Below are 24,821 nucleotides of genomic sequence, written 5' to 3' on the forward strand. Positions count from 1 at the left end.
ATGTTGCATCCCTCCCCCCCCAATAATCTGAGTCCCTGGTTGTACTGAGTCTAGCACATTATCCTGATGTAAATGCACCATTAGATGAACTGAATCAGTGAGAAGGAAAAAAAATGATAAATGTTTATAGTATATTCTACAATCTGCAGATTGATGGTGTCACGATTGAACATAGAAGCACGAGCCATCAAGGTTTGGACTTTCCAAGTAACAGTGTGTTGTCGGCTCACCACATTCTGTCAAATTCTTTCAGCAAAATATCAGTAAGATTGGAAATAGATTTTTCAATCCAAAAAGTTGATGACATATTATTCTGCAAAGCTTGTAGTTGTTTGGAAAACCACAGTTAGTGAACATCAAGTCCAGGAACTGCCATTTTCAGTTGCTTATAATAATTCGCGCAACAGATAAATTTGCAGTAATATTCTTGTTTAACCTCTCCCTGAGCCGTCACCTTATCGTGGTGGAGGGGTTTGTGCGTCCCGAAGATCCTAGCAGCTATGTTGTCGGGGGCTTTATGCCCCCGGTAGGGTCACCCATGGCAAACAGGTGTCTAGGGGAGGGACCAGACCAAGCACGGCTCATAGACCCCTATGATGACGACCAACCTGGGCATGAATGTTCCCTTGCCCGGACGCGGGTTACCGGGACCCCCCTCTGGAGCCAGGCCTGGAGGCGGGGTACGAGAGCGAGCGTCTGGTGGCCGGGCCTTCGCCCATGGGGCCCGGTCGGGCTCAGCCCGAAAGGGTTACATGGGCCCCACCTCCCGTGGGCTCACCATCTGCGGGAGGAGCCGTAGGGGTCGGGTGCAATGTGAGCTGGGCGGCAGCAAGGGGCGGGGACCCTGGCGGTCCGATCCCCGGCTGCAGAAGCTGGCTCTAGGGACGTGGAACGTCACCTCTCTGGTGGGGAAGGAGCCTGAGCTTGTGCGCGAGGTTGAGCGGTTCCGACTAGATATAGTTGGACTCACCTCGACGCATGGCTTGGGCTCTGGAACCAGTACCCTCGAGAGGGGCTGGACCTTCTTTCACTCTGGAGTTGCTCATGGTGAGAGGCGCCGAGCAGGTGTGGGCATTCTCATCAGCCCCCAGCTTGGTGCCTGCACGTTGGGGTTTACCCCGGTGGATGAAAGGGTAGTTTCCCTCCGCCTCCGGGTGGGGGGACGGGTCCTGACTGTTGTCTGTGCTTATGCACCGAACAGCAGTTCAGAGTACCCACCCTTTCTGGGGTCCTTGGAGGGAGTGCTGGAGGGTGCTCCTTCTGGGGACTCCATTGTTCTGCTGGGGGACTTCAATGCTCACGTGGGCAATGACAGTGAGACCTGGAGGGGAGTGATTGGGAGGCATGGTCCCCCCCCTCTGAACCCAAATGGTGTTTTGTTATTGGACTTCTGTGCTCGTCATGGATTGTCTATAACGAACACCATGTTCCAGCATAAGAGTGTCCATATGTACACCTGGCATCAGGATTCCCTGGGCCGCAGTTCAATGATCGACTTTGTAGTCGTATCGTCGGACCTGCGGCCACATGCCTTGGACACTCGGGTGAAGAGGGGGGCGGAGCTGTCAACTGATCACCACCTGGTGGTGAGTTGGCTCAGATGGTGGGGGAGGAAGCCGGTCAGAGCTGGCAGGCCCAAACGTGTTGTGAGGGTCTGCTGGGAACGTCTGGCTGAGTCCCCTGTCAGAGCGAGCTTCAACTCCCACCTTCAGCAGAGCTTCGAACATGTCCCGGGTGAGGCGGGGGACATTGAGTCCGAATGGGCTGTGTTCCGTGCCTCTATTGCTGAGGCGGCCAGCCGGAGCTGTGGCTGCAAGGTCATTGGTGCCTGTCGTGGCGGTAATCCCAGGACTCGTTGGTGGACACCAGCAGTGAGGGATGCCATCAAGCTGAAGAAGGAGTCCTATCGGGCCTTCTTGGCCTGTGGGACTCTGGAGGCAGCTGATGGGTACCGACGGGCTAAGCGGCATGCGGCTTCGGCCGTTGCCGAGGCAAAAACTCGGGCATGGGAGGAGTTCGGCGAGGCCATGGAGAAAGACTTCCGGACGGCTTCGAGGAGATTCTGGTCCACCATCCGGCGGCTCAGGGGGGGGAAGCAGTGCTCCATCAATACTGTGTACAGTGGAGATGGGGTGCTGCTGACCTCAACTTGGGACGTTGTGGGTCGGTGGAGGGAATACTTCGAAGACCTCCTCAATCCTACCAACACGTCTTCCCATGAGGGAGCAGAGCTGGTGGACTCAGGGGTGGACTCTCCTATCTCTGGGGCTGAAGTCGCTGAGGTGGTCAAAAAGCTCCTTGGCAGCAAGGCCCCGGGGGTGGATGAGATCCACCCGGAGTTCCTTAAGGCTCTGGATGCTATGGGGTTGTCCTGGCTGACACGCCTCTGCAGCATCGCGTGGACATCGGGGGCAGTACCGCTGGATTGGCAGACTGGGGTGGTGGTCCCCCTTTTTAAGAAGGGGGACCGGAGGGTGTGTTCCAATTACAGGGGAATCACACTCCTCAGCCTCCCTGGTAAGGTCTATTCAGGGGTCCTGGAGAGGAGGGTCCGCCGGATAGTCGAATCCCGGATTGAGGAGGAGCAGTGTGGTTTTCGTCCTGGTCGCGGAACAGTGGACCAGCTCTATACCCTCTCTGGGGTCCTGGAGGGGGCATGGGAGTTTGCCCAACCAGTCTACATGTGCTTTGTGGACCTGGAGAAGGCATTCGACCGTGTCCCCCGGGGGCTCCTGTGGGGGGTACTCCGGGAGTATGGGGTACCGGACCCCCTTGTACGAGCTGTCCAGTCCCTGTACGACAGGTGTCAGAGCTTGGTCCGCATTGCCGGTAGTAAGTCGGATTCGTTTCCGGTGAGGGTTGGACTCCGCCAAGGCTGCCCTTTATCACCGATTCTGTTCATAACTTATATGGACAGAATTTCTAGGCGCAGCCGAGGGGTTGAGGGGATCCGACTTGGTGGCCTCAGGATTGGGTCCCTGCTTTTTGCGGATGACGTGGTCCTGTTGGCTTCATCTGGTCGTGATCTCCAGCTCTCGCTTGAGCGATTCGCGGCCGAGTGTGAAGCGGCTGGGATGAGAATCAGCACCTCAAAATCTGAGACCATGGTCCTCAGCCGGAATAGGGTGGATTGCCCTCTCCGGGTCGGGAGTCAGGTCCTGCCTCAAGTGGAGGAGTTTAAATATCTCGGGGTCTTGTTCATGAGTGAGGGAAGGATGGAGCGTGAGATCGACAGACGGATCGGTGCGGCGTCTGCAGTAATGCGGGCTCTGCGCCGGTCTGTCGTGGTGAAGAAGGAGCTGAGCCAGAAGGCGAAGCTCTCGATTTATCAGTCGATCTACGTTCCTACCCTCACCTATGGTCATGAGCTGTGGGTCGTGACCGAAAGAACGAGATCTCGTATACACGCGGCTGAAATGAGTTTCCTCCGCAGGGTGGCCGGGCTCTCCCTTAGAGATAGGGTGAGGAGCTCAGTCATCCGGGAGGGGCTCAGAGTAGAGCCACTGCTCCTTCGCATCGAGAGGAACCAGTTGAGGTGGCTCGGGCATCTGGTCAGGATGCCTCCTGGACGCCTCCCTGGTGAGGCACTACCCTCGGGGAGGAGACCCCGGGGAAGACCCAGGACACGCTGGAGGGATTACATCTCTCGGCTGGCCTGGGAACGCCTCGGGATCCCCCCCGCAGAGTTTGCAAATGTGGCTGGGGAGAGGGAAGTCTGGGCTTCCCTGCTTAGGCTGCTGCCCCCGCGACCCGACCCCGGATAAGCGGCAGAAGATGGATGGATGGATGGATGGATTCTTGTTTAAATTAAAACACATCTGTAAAAATGACACCTCAAGCCATGGTTTGAATGCCATATTTACATTTTGTTTAAATTTAATTTAAACTTGGAAATGAATGCAGTCGCTGTTTTCACAATTTTGGAAAAAAATGGAATTAGTTTTTTATGTGAACTAAAAATTTATTTCTAAAACATGACAGAATCCAATTTCTTAGTGCTAGACTAACTCAAACAGATAATATCGTTTAAAGTAAAATTACTCAAACATAGATAAGGTTAGTTCAAGTCAAACTGGCCTCGGTCTTCTCTACGTGTTGATCCATCAAGAACTGTAGATGGAACCACTAGTCTTCTGATTGGACGATAACCATGAGGAACAGCATTACAGCAGGAATTCCCTCTTGATTGGCTGAATTGGGATTCAAAATACTACAGATGTTCTTTTTAACCGATTTGATAATGTGAGTTTTTTGGCAAAAAAAAGTTTCTTCAACATTCATACAGTTTAATTGATAATACTCTGAGAATTCGTCTCAAGTGTCAGTTTTTCCTTAAGCAATTAAAATAAATCACTTTTTTTTTTTTTTACAGGGTGAAAAAAAAAAAAAAAGAAAAAAAATAAATAAATAAAATAAAATAAAATAAATCACATTGGAGTGCATTTAAATGGAATTTATGCTGGATTTTTGCATCCATATTGAAAACTTTAAACTACGCAGTATCAACATTAATCGTAATGTCAACATAAATAATAAGCAGAAGTATCTGCACATAAAAGAACTCTGATGTTAGGATTTGTCTGCATTAAAACAGGTTTTAAAATTGGCCTGGAACAAAAAATACAAAATGAAATGATCCGTTTCAACTTTTCAAGAACTGCTGATGCTTTGGTTTTCTAAGCAGTCCGCCAAATCATGCGTCACAATCAACGAAGTTGCTACAAAAGAAAGCGTGAATAAATACAGAAGAAAGGGGCAAACAACGGTTGTCTGAATTCTGTTTTAGATATGTGTTTGTGTCCCTTGTTCCTCCAGACTGAGTCTGTCCATTTCAGAGGAGCAAAAAGAACCACCCCCTGCTGTCTGATGCTCAGACACTGGCTGACAACACTAACAAGCCAGAGGATTTGCACCTCTTTTGCACACGTGTACACACTCACTCAAAAAACAGTCACTGGACACTAACTAGAGACAAATGTGAGCTCCTTCACACACACACATGCACAAATAAAAAAGGTCCGATGTCCGATTTGATTTTATGTATCTTTATTGTGAAGTACTTACTGCATTGTATGTGCATGCACAAACTACAAACACACGCACACAAAAATACATCTGCCTTCCCATGCATATATCTGCGCTCATTTTCACTTGTCAAATGGCTCAATGTGTTAAAAGCATTAGGTAAAATCCAGCAGTGCTCTTCAGCCCGGTATCATATGTCCTGCTTCATTGCAGTCTGGTGTATGCATTCAGCAGCATCTCTGACCCTCCATCTATCCATCCCTCGTGCTTCCCCCCCACGTTTTCTCCCTGGGGTGCTTTAACACAGAGCGGACCATCTCAAGATGTTAGCAGAAGAATAAATGAGCTCTGTTGTGATTATAAACACTGGCCCAAGCTGTTTGGCAGTGGAGCTTGTGCTAGCCCACTTCCACACAGGTTAGACAAACAGAAAGAAACCTTAATATAAAGAATATATTTTTTATTTTTTTTTAAAAGGGGTAATTCCTGTTAAAATTTATATGCGGGGAAAGTTGAATCTGCAGAAATCAAAGGGAAGAAGGGTGGAGGGGAAAAGTTAAATAGATATTAATTTACCTTTAACAAACTATCCCTTGTCCACATGGGATAGGTCTTTTTTTTCTCTGCAGCTATTTTAGGACCTGATATGACATTAACTGCTGGGAGGGAGCTGACCAAAACCAGCTGAGTGGCATGTGTATGAGGCACATAGGGGGACCAGGAGAGGGAAAGAGATCAAAGCAGCAAGCCTGTAACCTGTAGCCTGCCGACTGTTACCTCTAGTCCTGTCAGAGGCAGCGAAGAGGAAATAACGATACACCTCACATCCCGCAGCTGCATGTGTATGAGGCAGTGAACACACTGATGCCTTTGCTCCAAGGTTCACCGCAGCTCTTGGCCAGCTGTGCCACACTTGTCTCTCCATCACAGGCAGGCAGGCAGGGGCTAGGTTAACATGAGCACTTTTCTTCCTTCGTAAGCAGCTTGAATGCACACATTTGTGTCGAAGATCACAGCTGAGAAATTCCAAACCCTGCTCATCAGCCAGCTACTTGTACCCGTAGCAAGTGGAGAAAGAAATCTGCTTTACATCTTTCAGACAGATACCGGGTGCACAAAGTGTATGGGAAATAAACTAATTTAGGATCATTGTATCAGATATTGTGGTTAGTGCCTGCCCTTAGGAGTTTATCATCTTAGCACATCTCAACTTATTACATTCTTAACTTCTGAATTAAAATATTGTGTATTTCACATTTGTTGTGAGACTTATGTAATACTAAAAACACAAAAAAACTAAACGGTGGTGGGGAAAAAAGAAAAGGCCCCAAAGAATTAATTAAAAAAGAATTACATTTAAAAATAAAGTTGGAATCTGGAAATATAAAAAAGACAAGATGGGTTTTCTTTTAAACACTCCAGACCTGCAGATGTGTCAGCTGAGTTGGTGCAAACTGATGCAGGTCAGTGGATCTGTGCCAGTCTGTGCTTCAACCCGAACAACTGATTGGAACTTTCTAGCGGAGTTTACATCACATGAATATACACACATACAAGTGAGTATACACAACCACTGACTCCAATGTTTTATTTTCTGTAACCTTCTCTTAAAGTATCTCATCCATAAACTGACCCAGTGGTAACTGGTTATGATTGTACTTTGATTTAAACATATTGATCTGTGTTTCTTCTATTTCTTTCTTTCCCCCTCCCCACAAGTGGTCTTATGCGCTGGAGAAACCTAACACAGGCAGTGTGTTCAGCTTGGCCTGGTCTGCAGACGGCACCCAGCTGGCTGGGGCCTGCGGAAATGGACATGTCATCTTTGCCCATGTGGTGGAGCAGCATTGGGAGTGGAAGAACTTTGTCATCACTCTTACCAAGAGGAGAACCATGCAGGTACAGAGAGAGAGAGAGACTGAAATACTGCTTAGGTTGCTGTTCCTTTTTGTCAGTAAAGTGAATGAATATAGTCTTTTCTTCTCAGACACGAGCCATTTCATTTATTTTCACCTATTTAATAAACAAATAAAACAAGTGATCTAAGCGTTAAAATGGCAAAGAGCCTCCACACTTTTTGATCTCTGAAACAACAATCAACGAGGGAAAAGCCTTGACAAGAAAAAGTGTGTATCAAAACATTCGCAGACCTACATAAAAACTACTGCTATGTCGTAAAGGTTATTTGCAAAGACGAGAGAGGATATTTTAGAGTAACTGGTGCTTCCTAAACCAGTGACAATGATCAGCTTGTTTAGCTGCTTCCTCACCTTCTCCGTCCCCTATGGTTTAAATTCACACTAACCACAAAGTAGCGTTTACATGCAGTTAACACACCCAAGTGTACACATACACGCACTTAAATATTTTCAGGCAGGCGCACACACACACACACCAACAGAAACACGGTCACACACGTGTGAAACACACTTGTGCATCTATTTGCTATAGACATCTTCGACCAAGTGCAGTTTGTGTAAACCAAACAAAGTTGGGTCATCAGCCATTTATTGTCAGCCTTGCAGGCGCTTTTCTGTCGCCTCCTCCTCCTCTCCTCCTTGCAGTCCGTTTTTAAAAGTACACATCTGCCAGTGGTTTGTGAATCAGCCAGCTAAATTTACCACCTTGCGGTCATTTTTTTTTTTATATTCCTGGTTGTGTTGCATGTAAATTTGGATTGCTGGCAGGAGAGGAGGAGAAAGATTTTTAAAGCTGTAAAAATAACCCCACCTTTTACCTGGTGCTGGAAAAAGCCTGGAGGAAAGTATTTATCTATTCAGGTAAAATTAAAAACATAATTTAAAAAAAGAGGACCCGCTGCTGCACTCAGTCACTTTTAACAGTGAAAACTATTTTCTTTGACCACAGTTTATACCTGAAGATGAGCTACTCTGTTTCCTCTTTGTGTACTGTACATTGCTAAATTCAGCCATCTGTGAGACAAGTCTTTGCTCTTTCATGTATATATTTGTTTAAATGTCAAATATTTTGTAGAGTAAAGTTTCTGCCTCTTAAGTCTTCACAAAGGCAAACTTGACATATCTCTTGTTTTGCCTTCCTCCCTCATCTTTGTACACAGGTGAGGAATGTGCTGAACGATGCAGTAGACATACTGGAATTTAGAGATCGTGTCATCAAAACGTCACTGGCATTCGGTCATCTGGTTGTCGCCACTTCACTTCAGTGCTATGTCTACAAGTCAGTATTTTTCTTTTTACTTTCCTTTCTCTTCTCATCCATTCATCCCATTTGCACTGGTCTGAGTTTTATCAGCTTGTGATTATCCTTACTGGTTTCCCCTGTTATACAAAGCATACTTAATTTCACATTTACATTATTTTGCATATTATCATTTAGTAGACATTTTTGTCTGAACAACCTACAAATTTAGAGGTTTAGGTTGAACTGAAGTATCATAAGATTCCTTCCTATACAGCTAGAAATACCCCGTCTAAATGAAAAGCCAACATTGTACTTAAAAATAAGTTATAGTAACAAGAATATTCTAAAGTTCAATACTTGAAAGTAGTTGTGCTACAATTGTATCTGTTCAGCAAAAACCCATACATACTGTGGTCACACTCCTACAAGCTGAAATATCTGGTGGTGGACTGATTTGAGATCTGTTGCTACACCTGTAGGCGACCTGTGTTGGCTACAGGTGTAGCACCGGATGCAGTTGATCAAGTTGTTTGAAAGCTGTGGTGCTTCTGTGATGCAGCCATTCCCACAGCAAGAGTCCAAGCATACTGTGGTTTCTTACAATTAGCTGAAGCCATATAGCAACATCCACAACAGTTGTAGTCTGTTGGTGGTTTTAGTAATTTGTTGCCCTGCTGTCATATGTACATGTTGGCAGCAGTCATGCTGCCATCCTGTAAACCTGATTTGGAAGATCAGATGGGTTCAGTCCCAGGATTTCAGCTTTTAAACACAAAATATGTATCCTTGTGTTTTTCCCCTCAGTGACTTTAATACTAATCAGTTTTTGTAAAATATAGTTGAATAATTTATACTTCTCATCTCAGGATTAAGCAACCACCTGTGTTGCTTGCACAAAGCAGAATTGCTTTGCAACAATCTAATCAAAGTGTGTGTCTGTCACATTTTCTTCTAATAATGTTGATATGTTGTCATCTGAACATCTCAACTGAACTCTTCATGTTTTACACATAGATTGATCTCTATCAGTTGTTGCTCAAAAGTTTTGGTCACATGTTTTTTGTTTTTTTTTCTTACAAACTTTTAAGTGTTATTGTGTGTGTGTTTTGTGACAGCTCAAGAAACTGGAATACTCCTCTCATCTTTGACCTGAAGGAGGGAACGGTCAGCCTCATCCTGCAAGCAGAAAAGTGAGTTTTTCAACTGTAGGAGCAGTTCACCAAGAGACAGAGCAAACTGTTGGAATGTCTCTCAGTTTCTCTAATGCTTCATTACTCTGCACTGGCCACTCATCGAGCAGCAGCCACACACACACACACGCACACACACACACACACACACACACACAAACACACACACAAGGTGTGCTCTAGCTTAGCCCCTGTCACACAAGAAGGCTGAGAGTGAAACCACTGGGGGAAATTAGATTAATATGGAGTAGCTCTTGTGCAATACTCTAGTGCCGTCTCTGACACTCAGCATAGATCTAAATAGATTACTGGCTATTTTGTAATCACAGCGGAGTTCGATGCATCTCGCTAAGTTGACACTGTGCTGATGCACAGTACATTTTTAAATTACCTGCCTGTGCCAGTTAATTAGCTTTACCGTCTCTTCATTCTCTTACATCCCATTATTATATCTATTACATTTCTGTCCTTTGTTCCCCTTCATTCCCTCCCCAATGCTAACCCATTTACCCATACTTAATTTACATGTCTATGTAATGCACTTCCTTCACTTTCTTCCACTGTGTCCTTCTGTCTCTCCCTCACAGATATTTTTTACTTGTGGATGGAGCAGGGTTGTATACATTCTCCTATGAGGGTCGTTTGATATCTTCCCCCAAATTTCCCGGCATGAGAGTTGACATCTTAAGTGCCCAGTGTGTCTCACTTAGCAATGACACAATTGCCATTCGTGACAAGAGTGACGAAAAAGGTGGGGAGACCTCTTTGAGGACAGTTATTCTGAAAAATTATACGGACTGTGTTTTTATTTTGTCGACATCATCTCCTTTTTTCACAGTGATCTTTTTCTTTGAGATCTTGACTGGTAAAGCTCTTGGAGACGGGAAACCCTTGACTCACAAGGTAGGTAATCCTTTTGCATTGTCTTGATGAAATGTATTTCCATCATTTGGCTGCTATTAAGCCCAAGAAGATAAGTAAAAATATAAATAAAACAATAAAAATGACAAAAAATTTACAGCGGGTTATTGAAAGTGAAGCAAAAAAAGTGAAGCAAAAAATCCTGATATTTAATTTATTTTTAGTCAGTTTCCCACCCCTAACAACGATACTGTAAATCATTCTTACAACTAACCATCGAAGTTATCAGACCTTATAGTTCATTGTTTAAACTAAGGTCTGGATGTCTGTAGCTGAGTCAATAACAAACAAAAAAAGAAAGCATGATGAGAAAATCATATGAAAACTAGAATGATAAAAAGAACATGACCAATAAAACGAATGAAGTCCATTGAGATCAGTTAAGGCTGTTCATTTAAAATAAATTAAATCTATGTTAAAAAAACAAAAACAAACAAAAAAAAAAAAACAAACAGTATGAGATAAAATTAGACTACCATCAATCAAAAACTTGACATGTCCAAAATACAGAAACTACTCAAATTTCAGATTCTTTTGTTGGTTATTTTAAATAGATAAAACATGTTCAGTAAAAACTGTCCAAGCGTCAGGGCACTCATTAAACAGACTATCATTTATCCAACGAAAGAGGGTTAAATCTTACATTAGAGTTTTATGAATGAAGCAAAATGACTGTGACATCTTGTAGAGAGAAAAGATCATCCAGGCACAGCATACAGCATACAATCAAGTAGACGGAAACTTTCACAAGTTATAAATCTTAGTACTTTGATGAAGTTTTCAAAGAGTAAAGAGTGAAAGCTGAAATATGTAATTAGAAAATGTTTTTATCCAAAAATAAAATAAAAGTTGTGTAAGATATATTTAGTATTCTCATTGCTCATCACTTTATCGTCTTCTGTCTTACATTACTGCAGCTTGTAACATGTTGCAGGCCATGCACACCTACAGTCACCCAGTGACATAAATTTGTTTTTTGTTTTTGCCTGATAAGATCCCTATATTTGGCCTGTGTGTTAATGTACAAAGTCCCTTGATAGGCATCTCTTTGACACCCTAGTTCCAATGTCCGTATGCTGGCGTCTCCAGCGAGAAGGATGTAGAAATAAACCTCCAAGGAGAGGCAACTAAAGAAGCATTCATGAGAGGCCTAAACCACCTCTGCTGACTTTCACCACCGCTCGACATCAAGTTCCCTTTGGATGCATGAGCCCCTTGTCCAATTTCTCAGGCTGAGCTTGGCTCATTTCAATCACTTGTATCCGCAATCTCATTCGGTAGGTCACTACACAAGTCCTGTGACCATAGGTGAGAGTTGGAATGAAAGATAAGTCAGTTGTCTTTTCATTGAAACAGACCAATGCAGCTCTGTTATTACTGCTGGCAAAGCCGCAATCCATTTGTCCATGTGCTGTAGACACTTTTGTCTCCTTACCCAAGTGTCCATGACATGCACCTGCAGATCTGACTATGTGATGACAAAATCGATTAATGACTCTTGGCACAAGACAGCCTGGTACTACTTCACCATTCAAACATGGTAATTGTTTAGAAAAATCTGTAACTTGCACTGCAATTCCAACAATAAAGCAGTACATGGGTTTAGATTCAATAGGCCATTCCTCCAAATCCCACCCCTCCAGGTTACTCTGTCATGAGCTGGATTCCTCTCCAGGAGTTTGGTTCCAAAGCCAAGAGTGTGCAAGCTCAACTAATTCAAGTCTGTATCACTCCACCTCACACACCAGCTCAAGGTCCTGTCCCACAAACAAAATAATGTTCCCTATCCCAGTAGACCAAGTCCCAGAATTCACAAGCCATCAGCTCATGCAGTATCCTACCACAGTTATTCTCCTCACAGGTGCTGAGTCCAGTTGGGTGAAACATCCTGTAGCTTTTCATTCTGAGCTCCTGGGAGGTTCCTCTTTTCCACACAAGGTGTCCTTTCCAATCTGGAGCCATTCTGTCCAAGGTCTAAAAATCCCTCTTAGTCTGACCCCCTCTCTAAAACCACTTTGCCATGGGAGACCCAAGGCACAATTGCCCCCAAAAACTCAACTTCACCCTGGAGTTGCTCAAATTTCTCTACTGTTATAAGCTGGCCATTCTGCGGAGGAGTTATTGAAAAGATTACAAAAAAAAAACATGTCAAATGTTTTCACTGGGGATTTTTTGTGTGTGAGTAAATTTGAATTTGATACTTATAATGTTGAACTCTGGGAACTTGGAGATAAGAGCAAGTAAGCCTGCAAAAGATGCATAGTGCGGAGGGAAAGAAATCACCTGCTAGAACATTGATTGCTTTAACTGTGAAGACATCATAATGAGTAACATATACAGAGGAAGTAGGAGCAAAAACATGTAAAAATGGCAGAAGGGTCTCTTAAGCCCTGACACTGTAAAACTTAAAGGCAGAAAAAGAAGGTGGAAAAAGTAGAGGTGTCAGTAAGGCAAGGCGAGATTATTTCTATAACACATTTTATGTGCTTTACATAAAACATTCATACCCTTACAGTAGGGTGCAGAAAGCATTAAAAACAAAACTTAAATGAGAAATAAAAGAAATTAAATAAAATCAGAAAAGCTATGATAAAGGAGAAAAATACATGAAATAAAATAAAAAGTGTTTTGATAGAAGGCAGGAAATACAAAAGTTTGAACAATTAGTTAAAACTGTTGAGAGTTTCAGTAGACGTGCAGCTTTCTAGGAGTTTGTTTTCTAGGAGTATAAAAACAGAACGCTACTTCTCCATTTTTAGGTCTAACTCTAGGAACCGAAAGTATGTTTGACCCTGATGATATGAGGGTCTAGTTCAGAGGTGTCAAACTCCAGTCCTCGAAGGACAGTATCTGACAGGTTTTTGTTGTTTCTCTTTAACAACACATCTGATTCAAATCAAATGGATCCAGCAGCTTCTTGTCAACCTTTGTATTAATTTCAGTCAGGTGTGTTGGAGGATGAAGACAACAAAAACCTGCAGGAAACCCTCGAGGACTGGAGTTTGGCACCTGTGGTCTAGTCGGTTCATTGCAAACCAGAAGATCCTGAATGTATTTTGGCTCTAAACCATTCAGTGCTTCATAAACTAACAGCAGGATTTTGAGGTCAGTTCGTTGACAGACAGTAAGCCATTCTAAAGATCTGAGGACTGCTGTTATAAGATCCTCTTTGTTCATCTTAGAACGGACTTTAGCAGCAGCTTTCTGGAATAACTGCTGCTGTCTGATGGATTTTTTAGGGAGACTCATTACAGTACTAAAGATTGGGCACAGTTTTCTAAATTCTGCTGCAACATTAGTCCTTTAATCCTACATATATGTTCTTTAAGTGATAAAAATTGACTTTACAACTTCATGAATGCAACTGCTAAAATTCAGTCCAGGACTACATTGAGCTCTCTGGCTTTGTCATTGGTTTTGAACTTAGTTGTTTTAAACTGAGTGCTGAGTCAAAATTTTTTCTTCCTTGGCCTCAAAAACTATTATTTTGCACATCCAATTTTTTTACTTGATCCATGCATTTTATCAGAGTTCAGATTGGACATCAGTCTTCTCGTGAGATTGTTATTTATAGATATGTGTGACATTAGTATAAGTATGGTAACAGATATTTTTTCCCATAATTTGAGAAAGTGGCAGCATGGAAATATTGAACAGCAGCCTTGGGGAGCTCCGCAGGTTTTATTAGTTCGCTCGGATTTATAGTTGCTTAAAGATACAAAATAGTCCCTGTCTTTTAAACATGAGTTCTAGGAATCAGAGAGGAAATGAATCAGAACAATTAATTGTAGTGCCAGAAAGTCCTACCCAGTTTTTCAGCCAGGCTAGTAAGATGGTATGGTTGACCATGTGAAATGCAGTGGCCATGTTGTGTGGCCAAAAACTTGACTGCCACACATCAAAATAGTTATTTAGTGTCAGAAAGTTGTGTCATTGTTAAGATAACATTTTCTGTAGGGATGGGAAAATCGAATCGAATTGCTTCACAATTTCAAAATTGATTTTTTTTTTTTTTTTTTTTTTTTGTTAAAAAAATCTTTTTTTTTTTCTTCAAATAAATAAAACTAATCCTTTTTTTTCTAATCATTTTTATTGATCTTTTTACTTGTCTTCTTGGGCATAATAGCAGCAGAATGATGGTCTGGCTACTGTTTTGTTTTTTCCTAATTTAAATCAAGAAAAATGACTCGCAAAAAAGTTTTGTACATTTTATTTTTTGTTTTTAGTCTTACAAAAATCAGCAATATCAAAGAATTTTCTGTAGTCTTACTAAGACGGGGAGTTTTGATATCAGCCTGCAGCTGCTCATAGGCGACGAATCTTAGTTTTTCTTTTCCAGGAGTGGCTTGATGACAGCTGTTAAAGGGTCTGAGAGAAGACATCGGAAAGGAGATACATGTTTACAATCTGTAAAGTACCTTAGGCTATGCACTTCCTGAAAAACTCTGTTGACAGGGCATCAAGACAGCAAGTGGGGGTTTTCAGATGGTAAATGATCTCACTCAGGTTTTTAGATCTGATTGGAGAGAAGTCATGATATGTCATGATATTTTCTGTCCTCTGAATGGACACAGTGATGACGTATGTACTGCCCCTGGCATTAAAGGACTAACGGAAGTTTGTCAGTAAAGAAAGCATTAAATTCATTGCCATCCTGGTTGGATGGAAGCTCTGGGGTTACTGACACAGGAGGATTAGCTGGTCTGTCAACAGTAACGAACAAGGCATGAGCATTGTTGCTAATTCTTAGGAATGATGCAAGAAAAAAAAAACCATTTTGCTCTTCTCAATTCCAGATTATAAACCATTCGTCTCTTACTTCAGATCTCAAAATGAACCTGCAGTTTAGTTTTCTACTAATTGCGTCGAGCTTTTCAACATTTTAGTTTTTCAGTAGTTAGCAGTTGTCTGCTGAGTCACACTAAAGGCAGTTACCTGTGGCCAAACAAAACACAAAGGTTCATGACACATATGTAAACTGGGTGTCTCATTTATAAAATCGTACATTTGGCAGCAGGCTACAAATAAACTTTTACACTTGTGTCTTTTTGATAATTTTTCCTCTTTTCATGTTTACCTCTCTCTTTTCCCTCCCTTGTTTTTAAAAAAAACTTTGTGAATAATTGTGTATTTGTGTTTTTATGCAGCTGGACGTGGTGGAGATGGCTTTGGATCAGTGTGGCCCATCCATTGAGAGGAAAGTTGCACTGATTGACAAGAACCATGACTTGTACTTGACATCGGTGCATCATCTTGGGCGAGAATCTAAAATCTGCAAAATTGGTGAGACAAAGAGTAACAAACTCACTTGGACAGATGTGAAGTGACTGCCGTTGTTTCTGTAAACATGTAATTAACAATGAGTGGTGAAAAATGTGCATACCTTTTCTTGTAGGTAGCATGGTTCACAGTATGGCGTGGAATGATTCAGCTAACATCCTGTGTGGAATCCAAGATAATCAGTTAACAGTGTGGTACTACCCAAGTGTTGTATTCACCGACAAGGAACTACTTCCAAAGACGTTATACATAAAAGACAGCAGGTAAATGAACACAGTTTGTCTTTTTCTCACAAACCACTTATATAGTTTCCCAGAGGGATGAATGAGTTTGACATATAGACATTTAATCTGTGCAAATGAGGGACAATTTCACAGTAAAACAGAAAATAAAACACCAGATATAGACAACTATTTTTTGCACCTTCCAACTCATTTCACAAGATACAACACATTGTGCTTTACCCACTCGTCTGTGCCAGCAGCTGTCAGACTGAACAATGCTTCCTGCCCAAAAGTCTTCAGCTTTAGCCAGCACAGAAGGGGGTAGGCAGATTGCCTGCAAAGTCCAAACAGGCAATTTTAAACTACTTTTGCATGTCTGCTATACTAATCAGGGTGGCACAGTGAGCGGTGGTAACCAAAAATGGTTACCTGAGAGGCTGGTGGAGGCTTTATTTTAGCCAAAGTCAGCATTGATCTTTGCATAAGTTAGCGGGCAACGGTAACTGATCCAGCATTGGTGACAACTACAGTGTATATCCCAGTAACCCACTGATGCAGCTTGTAACCCTCCGAATGGGACCGTAATCAGCATTATTTGTAGATCTGTATTCTGTAGTTGGCAAGCAGCAATGATTTTTTTTTCCCAGCAGCTCAAAATAAAAAATGTTAAAAGTAAATTCACATTTGAGAGGAGTGCATGGATGTATTCATAAGGACACTGACCAAAAGTTTATATTTACTTTGGAAATAATTCAGGTAATCATTTCACTAAAAGTGTATAATGTATTTATCATATTTGCTAATATGCTATTTCATTTCATTAGCTAAACGGCATATGCAGTTGACTGTTTCACATGAAACTGACCAAAAGTCACCATTCTAAACATATTCTTGATTACTTGTTGTTAGAACATTAAATGATGCTTAACATTGTTCTAGTATATTGTGCTGTTCTGCATAATCTTTGTCATGAAACCCTTGTTCTTTACTAAAATTAAATTAAACAAACACATTTTTCCTTCCCCACTGTTAGTATTGTGGCGAAATGTGAGGATGTGGTCACATGATACAATGTGACTAACATCTGTGTGTGTTTATGTGTCTTTGTTAAGTGAGTTTAGCCGTGCACCCCACGTTCTGAATTATGTTGGCACCAAGGTGACATTACGCCAAGGAGATGGTTCATTGGTGTACAGCAGTGTACCTCCTTATCCTGGCCTTCTGCATGAATACAGCACCTCGGCACGCTGGGAGGATGCACTACGTCTCTGCCGTTTTGCCAAAGTAAGATAGCAACACAGCTCTGTTATTGTTTGTGTATGTTGTTTAGATTAAGACATTTCCCAAAACAAGCTGGGTTACACTTCCTGTGATCCTATTCATACAAGTTGTCTGTATTTTATTCAGTCTAGATACTGAGTCTTGGTGTGTGTGTGTGTGCATTACTTTTAACCACTGAGGCTTGTCTATGACACCACATGTCTATGGGCATGGCAACTTAAACACCTGGAAAGGTAATACAGACCTTTCACCAATTAAAAACAATTGCTGCATCACAATACTGAAAATAAAACACTATGTCAGACAAAATATGGGCAACATTCTTCTCTTGAGGGTCCCGGCAAAAAACGCAGAATGTTAGACCCTGATGCACACGCCAGAGCTTGGTGACCACAATGTTTCCAACTAAGCAACTTTAGCGTAATATTTTGTTTTCATACCTGTATAGGGACTCAATATCAAAGAAGCGACTAGTGAAAAGTTGAGCAACTTTTTCTGGTGTTTTTGGAGACTTGCTGAGACTAATGTACAAATATGTATTGTTTACACGTCTGCTTCATGACCAAACTTAAAAAGGAAACAGACAAAGTTTGCGTGCAAGCTTATCCCAGCAACCATCAGGCGAGAGGCAGGGTACACACTGGACAGGTCGCCAGTCCATCACAAGGCCTATTATTAAATAGTGTGGACAAAAACATTTTAAAGAGTTTTAAGTGCTGTAATATGTTTAAGAAAACAGCTGGAGCTGTTACAATTCAAAATGGCACTTTAACTTTATTTATATAGATCCATTCATTTTAGGCCAGGGATATTTTCTTTTTCATTTCCTCTGGTTTTGAACTGAAATGATGTTGAATGAATTTTACCAGATATTACTACAGCTTGAGTTTACATAATAATGTCTGTGTTTATTATTTGATTCAACTGTTCACTAAAATCCATTTAAATTAAATAAAATAGCTTTTTGAGGCAGCTATAAATATGCAATTATAAAATGTGGTTAATATGAATGATATGGTTCATTACATAGCTTCTGATTGATCAGATTTTTTTTCACTCAAGGTGCAGATTTGCCAACTCTTTTTGGAATTAAAGTTTTAAATGGACCTCAGGATCGTGTGAAGTGTTCTGCAGTCAGGAGCTCTGACACTGTTCAGGTCCATGTGTTCCTTGTCACACACAAGCCTGGATATTATGTATGAGTGAGTGTGACAGAGTCTGAAACGAGAAGGTAGTGGACAGGTTTATGGGACCAGAACAGCAGGCTTTAATTAGCCTCCAATTAGCCTGGTGACAGCATTTACCGGATTAAGCCTCCCCAGACCTCACCCATAAATGCACAGTCTGCTGTATGTATGCAAAGACCCTCCATATATATATAAACTAACACATCTAAAGCAATGTTTGGTAGATGATGCAGTAACCACAACACTGAAGAAGAAAGTTTCTATTAGTGAGAGTAGGGTAGAAGAGAAGCGATTGAGAGAATCACCATTTTTAAGAGGTGATTCTCTCAATCCCCCCCCCCCCCCCCCCCCCCCACCCCACCCCACCCCACCCACCCCCCGCCTTCCCCCTCCACTTCTGGTAAGAGTTTGGTGGCAGCATGGCTTTTCCATAAACAACATACAAACAACATACAGAGGATGATGTTTGTCTTACTGTCATAATGGCACACCAAAGAATGATTTTCCCCTAAAACTGTGTTTTTTCACGTCAAGTTGTTATATAAAGTTTATGACCTCAGGCAGGGCCTGTCAGTGTTATTTGTTGTTTCCTGAAGTGGTTTCCAGTTTAAGCTGTTTGTCACAAAGATGGACACTGATTAAAGGATGAATTACAGAGCAGTGACTCTGAAGAGCATTTTGCTCAACTGTTGGCCACTTGGTGGTGAAGCTGTAGTCTTAATTGGTGCAGCTTCGCAAAGCAAAGCGGTGATACATTTGTTTACATTCACAGATGTGTACGGCCAGCGTCTATCCTTGTGGTCTGTGTTTGTCGTTAATGTTTCCTTACTGGCATGGAGCATGACTACTGTGGGTCTCGATGCAGTGGCAACTACAAAGATATCATCAGACTGTCTTGTTTGTACTCTATAAAAAATGTGCAGAATAAATAAAATATTGATCAGTAAGGTATGAAAGTTTCAGTTAACATGAAAGTTTTGTAACCCATGTGATGTAACCCATCTTTTTTCACTGCAAATCAAAGGAACTTTTAATAGTCATCAATCATCATCAATCTACAGATTTCCAATGATTTTAAAGTTAGAGGACTGGGAGGGGAATCCATCCGTCTCTGCTTGCACCTCTTTTGAAGAAGTTTATGACACATTTTTGAGACCAGTCTCTTTTACGTCCCTAACCTGCTGCATGTGGCTTTATCCACAGTTAGCAGATCTTTTCTGCAATCTGTTTCTTATCTCTATAGATATAAAACATTCATTCATTATAAACTTCCTGTCAACTTCTGCAGCCTGTTAATGGCCATTAATTTGAGTCAGATGTTCGCAGCAGTGACGTAAAATCTGCAGGATAGTAGATCTCGAGGACCAGAGTCGGTGACCACTGATGGGAACTTTTTCTTTGCTACTGGTTGCACAAATGTTTTAATTTCATCAGTTTTATCAAGTTCTACCCCTTCTTTCCCAAAAATATATATTTGGCCTTTGTGGACAGCTCAAGAACTCAATTTTAACTCTCAGGTTTTACTTTTCCAGGTGTTTCCATCTCCGCTTGCATTTCATTTTGAAGTATTGGCTCATTTCCTCCTGATTTGTCATATTGACCCTGTTTGTAACTTAGTGATGTACAGTGGAAGAAGCTACTTCCACACCGGTATCCCCAAACCCTCCTGCAGTTCTTTTTCAGTTCTATACAGTTTCCTTGTTTGTTTGTTTATTATGTCTGTCAGAAAAAAAATTTCATTTCTAAATAATTTTTACAGCTTGATTCAGACCTAAGATTAGCCTTTTTTTTTTTTTTTTTTTTTTTTTTTTGTAAGTGTCACTTTTACCACAAGCTATGAAATGTCAGTAAATGTAAATGTAAATTCATTACATTCCTATGTAATGAAAAGTGTCATTTAAAAAAGCTGTGATTTAAAGACGCTTTCTTCTTCTGCTTTAGGACCAGTCTTTATGGGCATGTCTTGCTGGTATGGCGATGGCAAGCAGGGAGCTGACCACTGCAGAGATAGCCTATGCTGCCATTAGAGAGGTGAGAACACGACTTTAAAGTTAATGCATCTGAATATACCTATCCACTTAGAAGTGAACTGTTTGACATTTAAATGATAAAGATGAACAAATCAAGTATAAAATATAAGTTGTCTCATTAACTTTAGTTTCAAATTTTTTTCTCTCTGCATGTCCTCTTGCATTCAGCTACCCAGGGTGCAGTATATCAACTTTATTAAGGAGCAGCCATCTAAAGAGTCCTCTTTGGCCCACATGCTGTTGTTCAGTGGTCAGGCCCAGGAAGCTGAGTCAACGCTGTTACAAGCAGGGCTCATCTACCAAGCCATACAAGTGAACATCGACCTTTTCAACTGGGAGAGGTAGTATTCTGTGTGTGTACATACATATGAATGTATACCTACAGTAGAAGCAGAGGGTACAAGGTAATAATAAGGTGACTAAACACTTAAATTGTGTTCTTCATTCATCAGCTAACAGTAAAGTTGGCACACGTTTTAATCTGTTTTTCATTATTTTCACAGAATACAAATCACTTCTATATTTCTGATGTAGTAGGACCTTTTTGGCGACTACTTTTGGGAAGATTGCATGAGTTCATTTTCAGTCACACACCAACCTTTCAGCTACACTCACTCTCTCCTACATATCTACTCAGTTTCCTTCCTCAGTTTACTGACAGGTCTTCATATTTTGGGGTTTTATTGGTGGTTACCAACCATCTTGGAGGTACATAACTATAGTGAACTGGAGTGTACTGGAGTGTAGCTGGCTCTGCAGATTAATTGATCAATATTTAATTTTTAGCACAGAAATTGGTGTAAATGTGATATTTATCTAATTTAGAGCTCATTTTAGGGGTCCACCTAAAATTTAATATTAATTTTGAGAAAATCAAAGATTTGGTTTGAGAGCATTTGGATGGATACATATTTCTTCATACATGACTTCATCTTTCCAGGGCTCTCGAGCTGGCAGTCAAACACAAAACCCATGTGGACACCGTGCTTGCCTACAGGCAGAGGTTCCTGCAGAAATTTGGCAGGAAAGAGACCAATAAGAGATTTCTTCAGTACTCTGAAGGGGTACGTTGTTATAGCCTTTATAAATCACGTTATGAACTGATTTAGGCAGCAATGTCAGTGTTTTACTTGTGAGGTTTGTTCATTTCTAATTATTTCTTTCAGGTCATTTATTATTATTCACTACTTTCACTCTCTGAGTGCCTTCTGTTAATAAAACTGTTGTTTGAGAGGGTAAACACTTTGGAATAAATTATTTAATTTATTCTATTAAATTCTGATTGAATCTCAGCATTTGTTATTAGGAATTTTGAAAGTCCTAATGTGCTTACACTACATGACTGATCGACGGCAGGAAGTCTCACTCTGCAAAGTTTTTTGGCCAGACTTCTAACTCATCAGAGAAGTTGTAGAATCAGCATCAATCAAACCAGATATTTAATCAGAGACCGTGATATCTGCACAGCTCACAAACTCTTGCCCTTCAAAACATTTTCACATAGAAACGTGTGATTGCCAGTCGAGCTTGGATTTGCATCAGATCTTGGCCAGTTTTCTGCAACATCCAACATTTGTCTACAATGTGCAAATCGGACTCAAACTCTGGTGGTATGAACTTAGCCTAAGTGGCTTGTGAATTGAAATCATGTCAAAGACCTTAAAACACAGTACATTGTAAAGTAGACAGTCCTGCTATCTCTGTTACAACTTTACTTACTTTATTTTATTTTCATTCCTCACTTCATCTTAAGCAGCATAACAGCTGGAAAGACTTAGGGTGCATTCACACCAGCATAGTCTGGAGGACTTCATGCACATCAGTTATCTTAGCTATCCAGATGCTCACAAGTCTCGAATAGTCCTGATCTCAAACACTTATAAACAGGATTAGGTGATTCATGAAGGTATCCAGACCCACAGATATTGTCAATCATCCAAACATTTGATTTGGACAACTTTGAAATGATAAGGGAGTTGTGTTTCTCCTGTTTTAGCTGAGATTAACCACCTTTGCTTAATGATGTGTTGCTGCCCAGCACTGATTTTCAGCGCTACACTGATTAGTTTATATAATCCCATTCTATCTCATTTTTCTGTCTCTCTTCCAGGTTGAAGTGAACTGGGAAAAAATCCAGGCAAAGATAGAGATGGAGCTGTCCAAAGAGAGAGAAAAGGCTGCTTGCGTGTCTGTGAGGAGCAATGTGGCCTTTCGCCGTTAATTTACGAGGTTTTCATTTTTGGTGGTTTCACTCCATCTCAGCACAACACTAAGTTTTTACTTGTGTCCACCATAACCTAAAACCTAATGTTGAAACCATAGCAGAGGACTGAAGATGAAGATGGACATGAAATGTATGACTCTGACTCTGAAGCTAAAGACATCCTTGAAACAAATGTGATGTTTGGCACATGGCTGTTGGCTACTATGGTTGGTTAATAACACTTCTGATAAGTGACTTCATTTCTAGGAATAACATTTTTTCCCCACATATATGCTGCAGCCCTGAACCTTTCTGTGACTCTGTAACTAGAAATGATTATAATAGGATGCTTTATAGATCAGAAGTTTAGAAATGTCTGGTTTAGATGGGCAGGACTTGGTACAGTTATGTCCGGGCAGTCCAGAAAGGACATAATAAGAACATCTATGCATTGTCCAAATGACAAACAGCCTGCAATTATACAGGCTGATTACAAAACAAAAACAAAAAAGTAAAAAACCGCTGTGTAATTCTTTGTATAAACATATATGCTTATTGCCACTTGTTGACTATAATTTTGGATTTGTTTTAACACATTCTGTCTATATTGTCGTCCTCATTATGCTGCAAATATAACGGTAACATTTTTTCACATCTTCCAACCTTCCAACCTTCTGTGCTCTCTATCAATAAACATTACCTATAAAATGTATATACATATATAATACACACACATATATATATGTATATATTTATATATATATATATATATATATATATATATATATATATATATATATATATATATATATATATATATATATATATATATATATATATATAAAAACTTGGAAAAATATATATGTATCTTCTCAAGAAAATCAACTTTTAATTTATTTTTTTTTTATTTATTTATTTTTTTTAAAGGAGGAGGGCTTCTCTTATACGTTACTTACCATTACTTACAGACCGCTTGTCGTGGTCTACACCCTCTGGATGGCAGAGTGCCAGCACATCAGCAGACCATTATAATCTATCCATCTTGTTCTGCTAGCAGTTCGGGAGGGAGGACATCAGTCTCATGGCTTTCCAGAGAAAGCTTCTTGGCGAAATCATGATGATGTGGACATATGCAGTTTTAAAAAAAAGAAAGAAAAAAAAGAAAGAAAGAAAATGATCGGCGGGATCTATGAATATGTCAGTGGACACAGCGAAAAATGAAGATGTTTAAAAATCTCTTGATGAGACTTTTCTGTCTCACAGATGATTTTAGTTTTTCTTTTCTTCCCCTCCCCCTCAAAACGTAACAAAAAACTTTAGCCAAATCTCTCTTTTAGCCGCTGTCTTGTTCTTCTTTTACTCCCTCCATCTCCAAATGTTCCAAGCCTCCTCACATGGATAAAACATGGTCATCCAGAGTAAACAACATTAATCTGAGAAGTCTATCAAGGAAGAGTCAACTTTCTCATGCATTTACCACTAACAGTGGCCACACACTTTGTAAATGTGAAGTGGAATGAAAGGATGTACTTTTTCTTTTATTCTATGATTACCTGAAAGAATTACTACATCTATACTTGTATGCATTTGACACTAGATTACAAGATTTAAAAGGATTTTTGCTAATTATAAATTTACTTATTAAACCCATTTTTTGAACCATAACTTTTGCTTAGAAAGAGTGAAGCAAAAAGACTTCATTAATTTTCTGATATCAATCTTGGAGAAATAGGCCCAGTCCACAAAGAGCCCTGTTACAGCCCATAATGCCCTGGAGAACCTCTGCTAACATCCAGTTACCATACTGTCTACGAAACTCCCAGATATTCTTTGTCCATGCCCTGAGTGGGCAGCGTTGGCATTTGGAAGACCTCCATGATATCAGGAATGTGGTCATAATGTTATTGCTTATCAGTTAAATATTTTTTCTCAACAACACCACATAATCTCTGAATATATATCTGTCTTTAATTAAACCACACAGCTGTACATCCATATTCAAAGACTGTCGAATGCTTGTGTACTGAATTGATAGCCAAGTGCTGCAGTTTGGATACGATGTGGTGTTTATGAGGAGGATGAACTCTTTTGACTTGACCTTGATGGTTCGTTTGTCCAGTGAGCAACGGAGTAACTGCATTAAGGCCACAGGTGGAAAATCCATTTGAACTTAAATATATCCTTTTGTCCGTAATGGTCACTGTGTTCATGCATTTGCATTTCCTTGATATTTAATCTGTTGTTTGCATTTGTCCTATCCTTGCTAGGAGGTGCAGACTCCACTCTTACAGTGTAACACATTTGGGAGTGAAATACAA

The 24,821-nt window shown here is 41.0% G+C and overlaps 1 protein-coding gene across 2 annotated transcripts in view; it reads left to right on the forward strand.

The window, feature by feature from the left end:
* The window catches only part of ift80 (intraflagellar transport 80 homolog (Chlamydomonas)), a 49,157-nt gene extending 26,001 nt beyond the window's left edge, over positions 1 to 23,156 (forward strand). The window contains exons 6-17 of one of the 2 annotated variants that reach the window (XM_079246132.1): positions 6,745 to 6,924; positions 8,105 to 8,223; positions 9,303 to 9,377; positions 9,965 to 10,128; positions 10,216 to 10,280; positions 15,446 to 15,581; positions 15,694 to 15,841; positions 16,915 to 17,086; positions 20,212 to 20,301; positions 20,469 to 20,641; positions 21,241 to 21,364; positions 22,411 to 23,156. In XM_079246132.1, the coding sequence (XP_079102258.1) occupies positions 6,745 to 6,924; positions 8,105 to 8,223; positions 9,303 to 9,377; positions 9,965 to 10,128; positions 10,216 to 10,280; positions 15,446 to 15,581; positions 15,694 to 15,841; positions 16,915 to 17,086; positions 20,212 to 20,301; positions 20,469 to 20,641; positions 21,241 to 21,364; positions 22,411 to 22,521 (1,557 nt within the window). In that variant the 3' untranslated portion in view covers positions 22,522 to 23,156. The remainder of the gene's footprint in view (positions 1 to 6,744; positions 6,925 to 8,104; positions 8,224 to 9,302; positions 9,378 to 9,964; positions 10,129 to 10,215; positions 10,281 to 15,445; positions 15,582 to 15,693; positions 15,842 to 16,914; positions 17,087 to 20,211; positions 20,302 to 20,468; positions 20,642 to 21,240; positions 21,365 to 22,410) is intronic. The other variant, XM_079246133.1, reaches the window with a different exon arrangement.
* The last annotated feature ends 1,665 nt before the right edge of the window (positions 23,157 to 24,821 follow it).

This window comes from Telmatherina bonti (genome assembly GCF_933228915.1).
Source record: "Telmatherina bonti genome assembly, chromosome: 9".
NCBI classification, from domain to species: Eukaryota; Metazoa; Chordata; class Actinopteri; order Atheriniformes; family Telmatherinidae; genus Telmatherina; species Telmatherina bonti.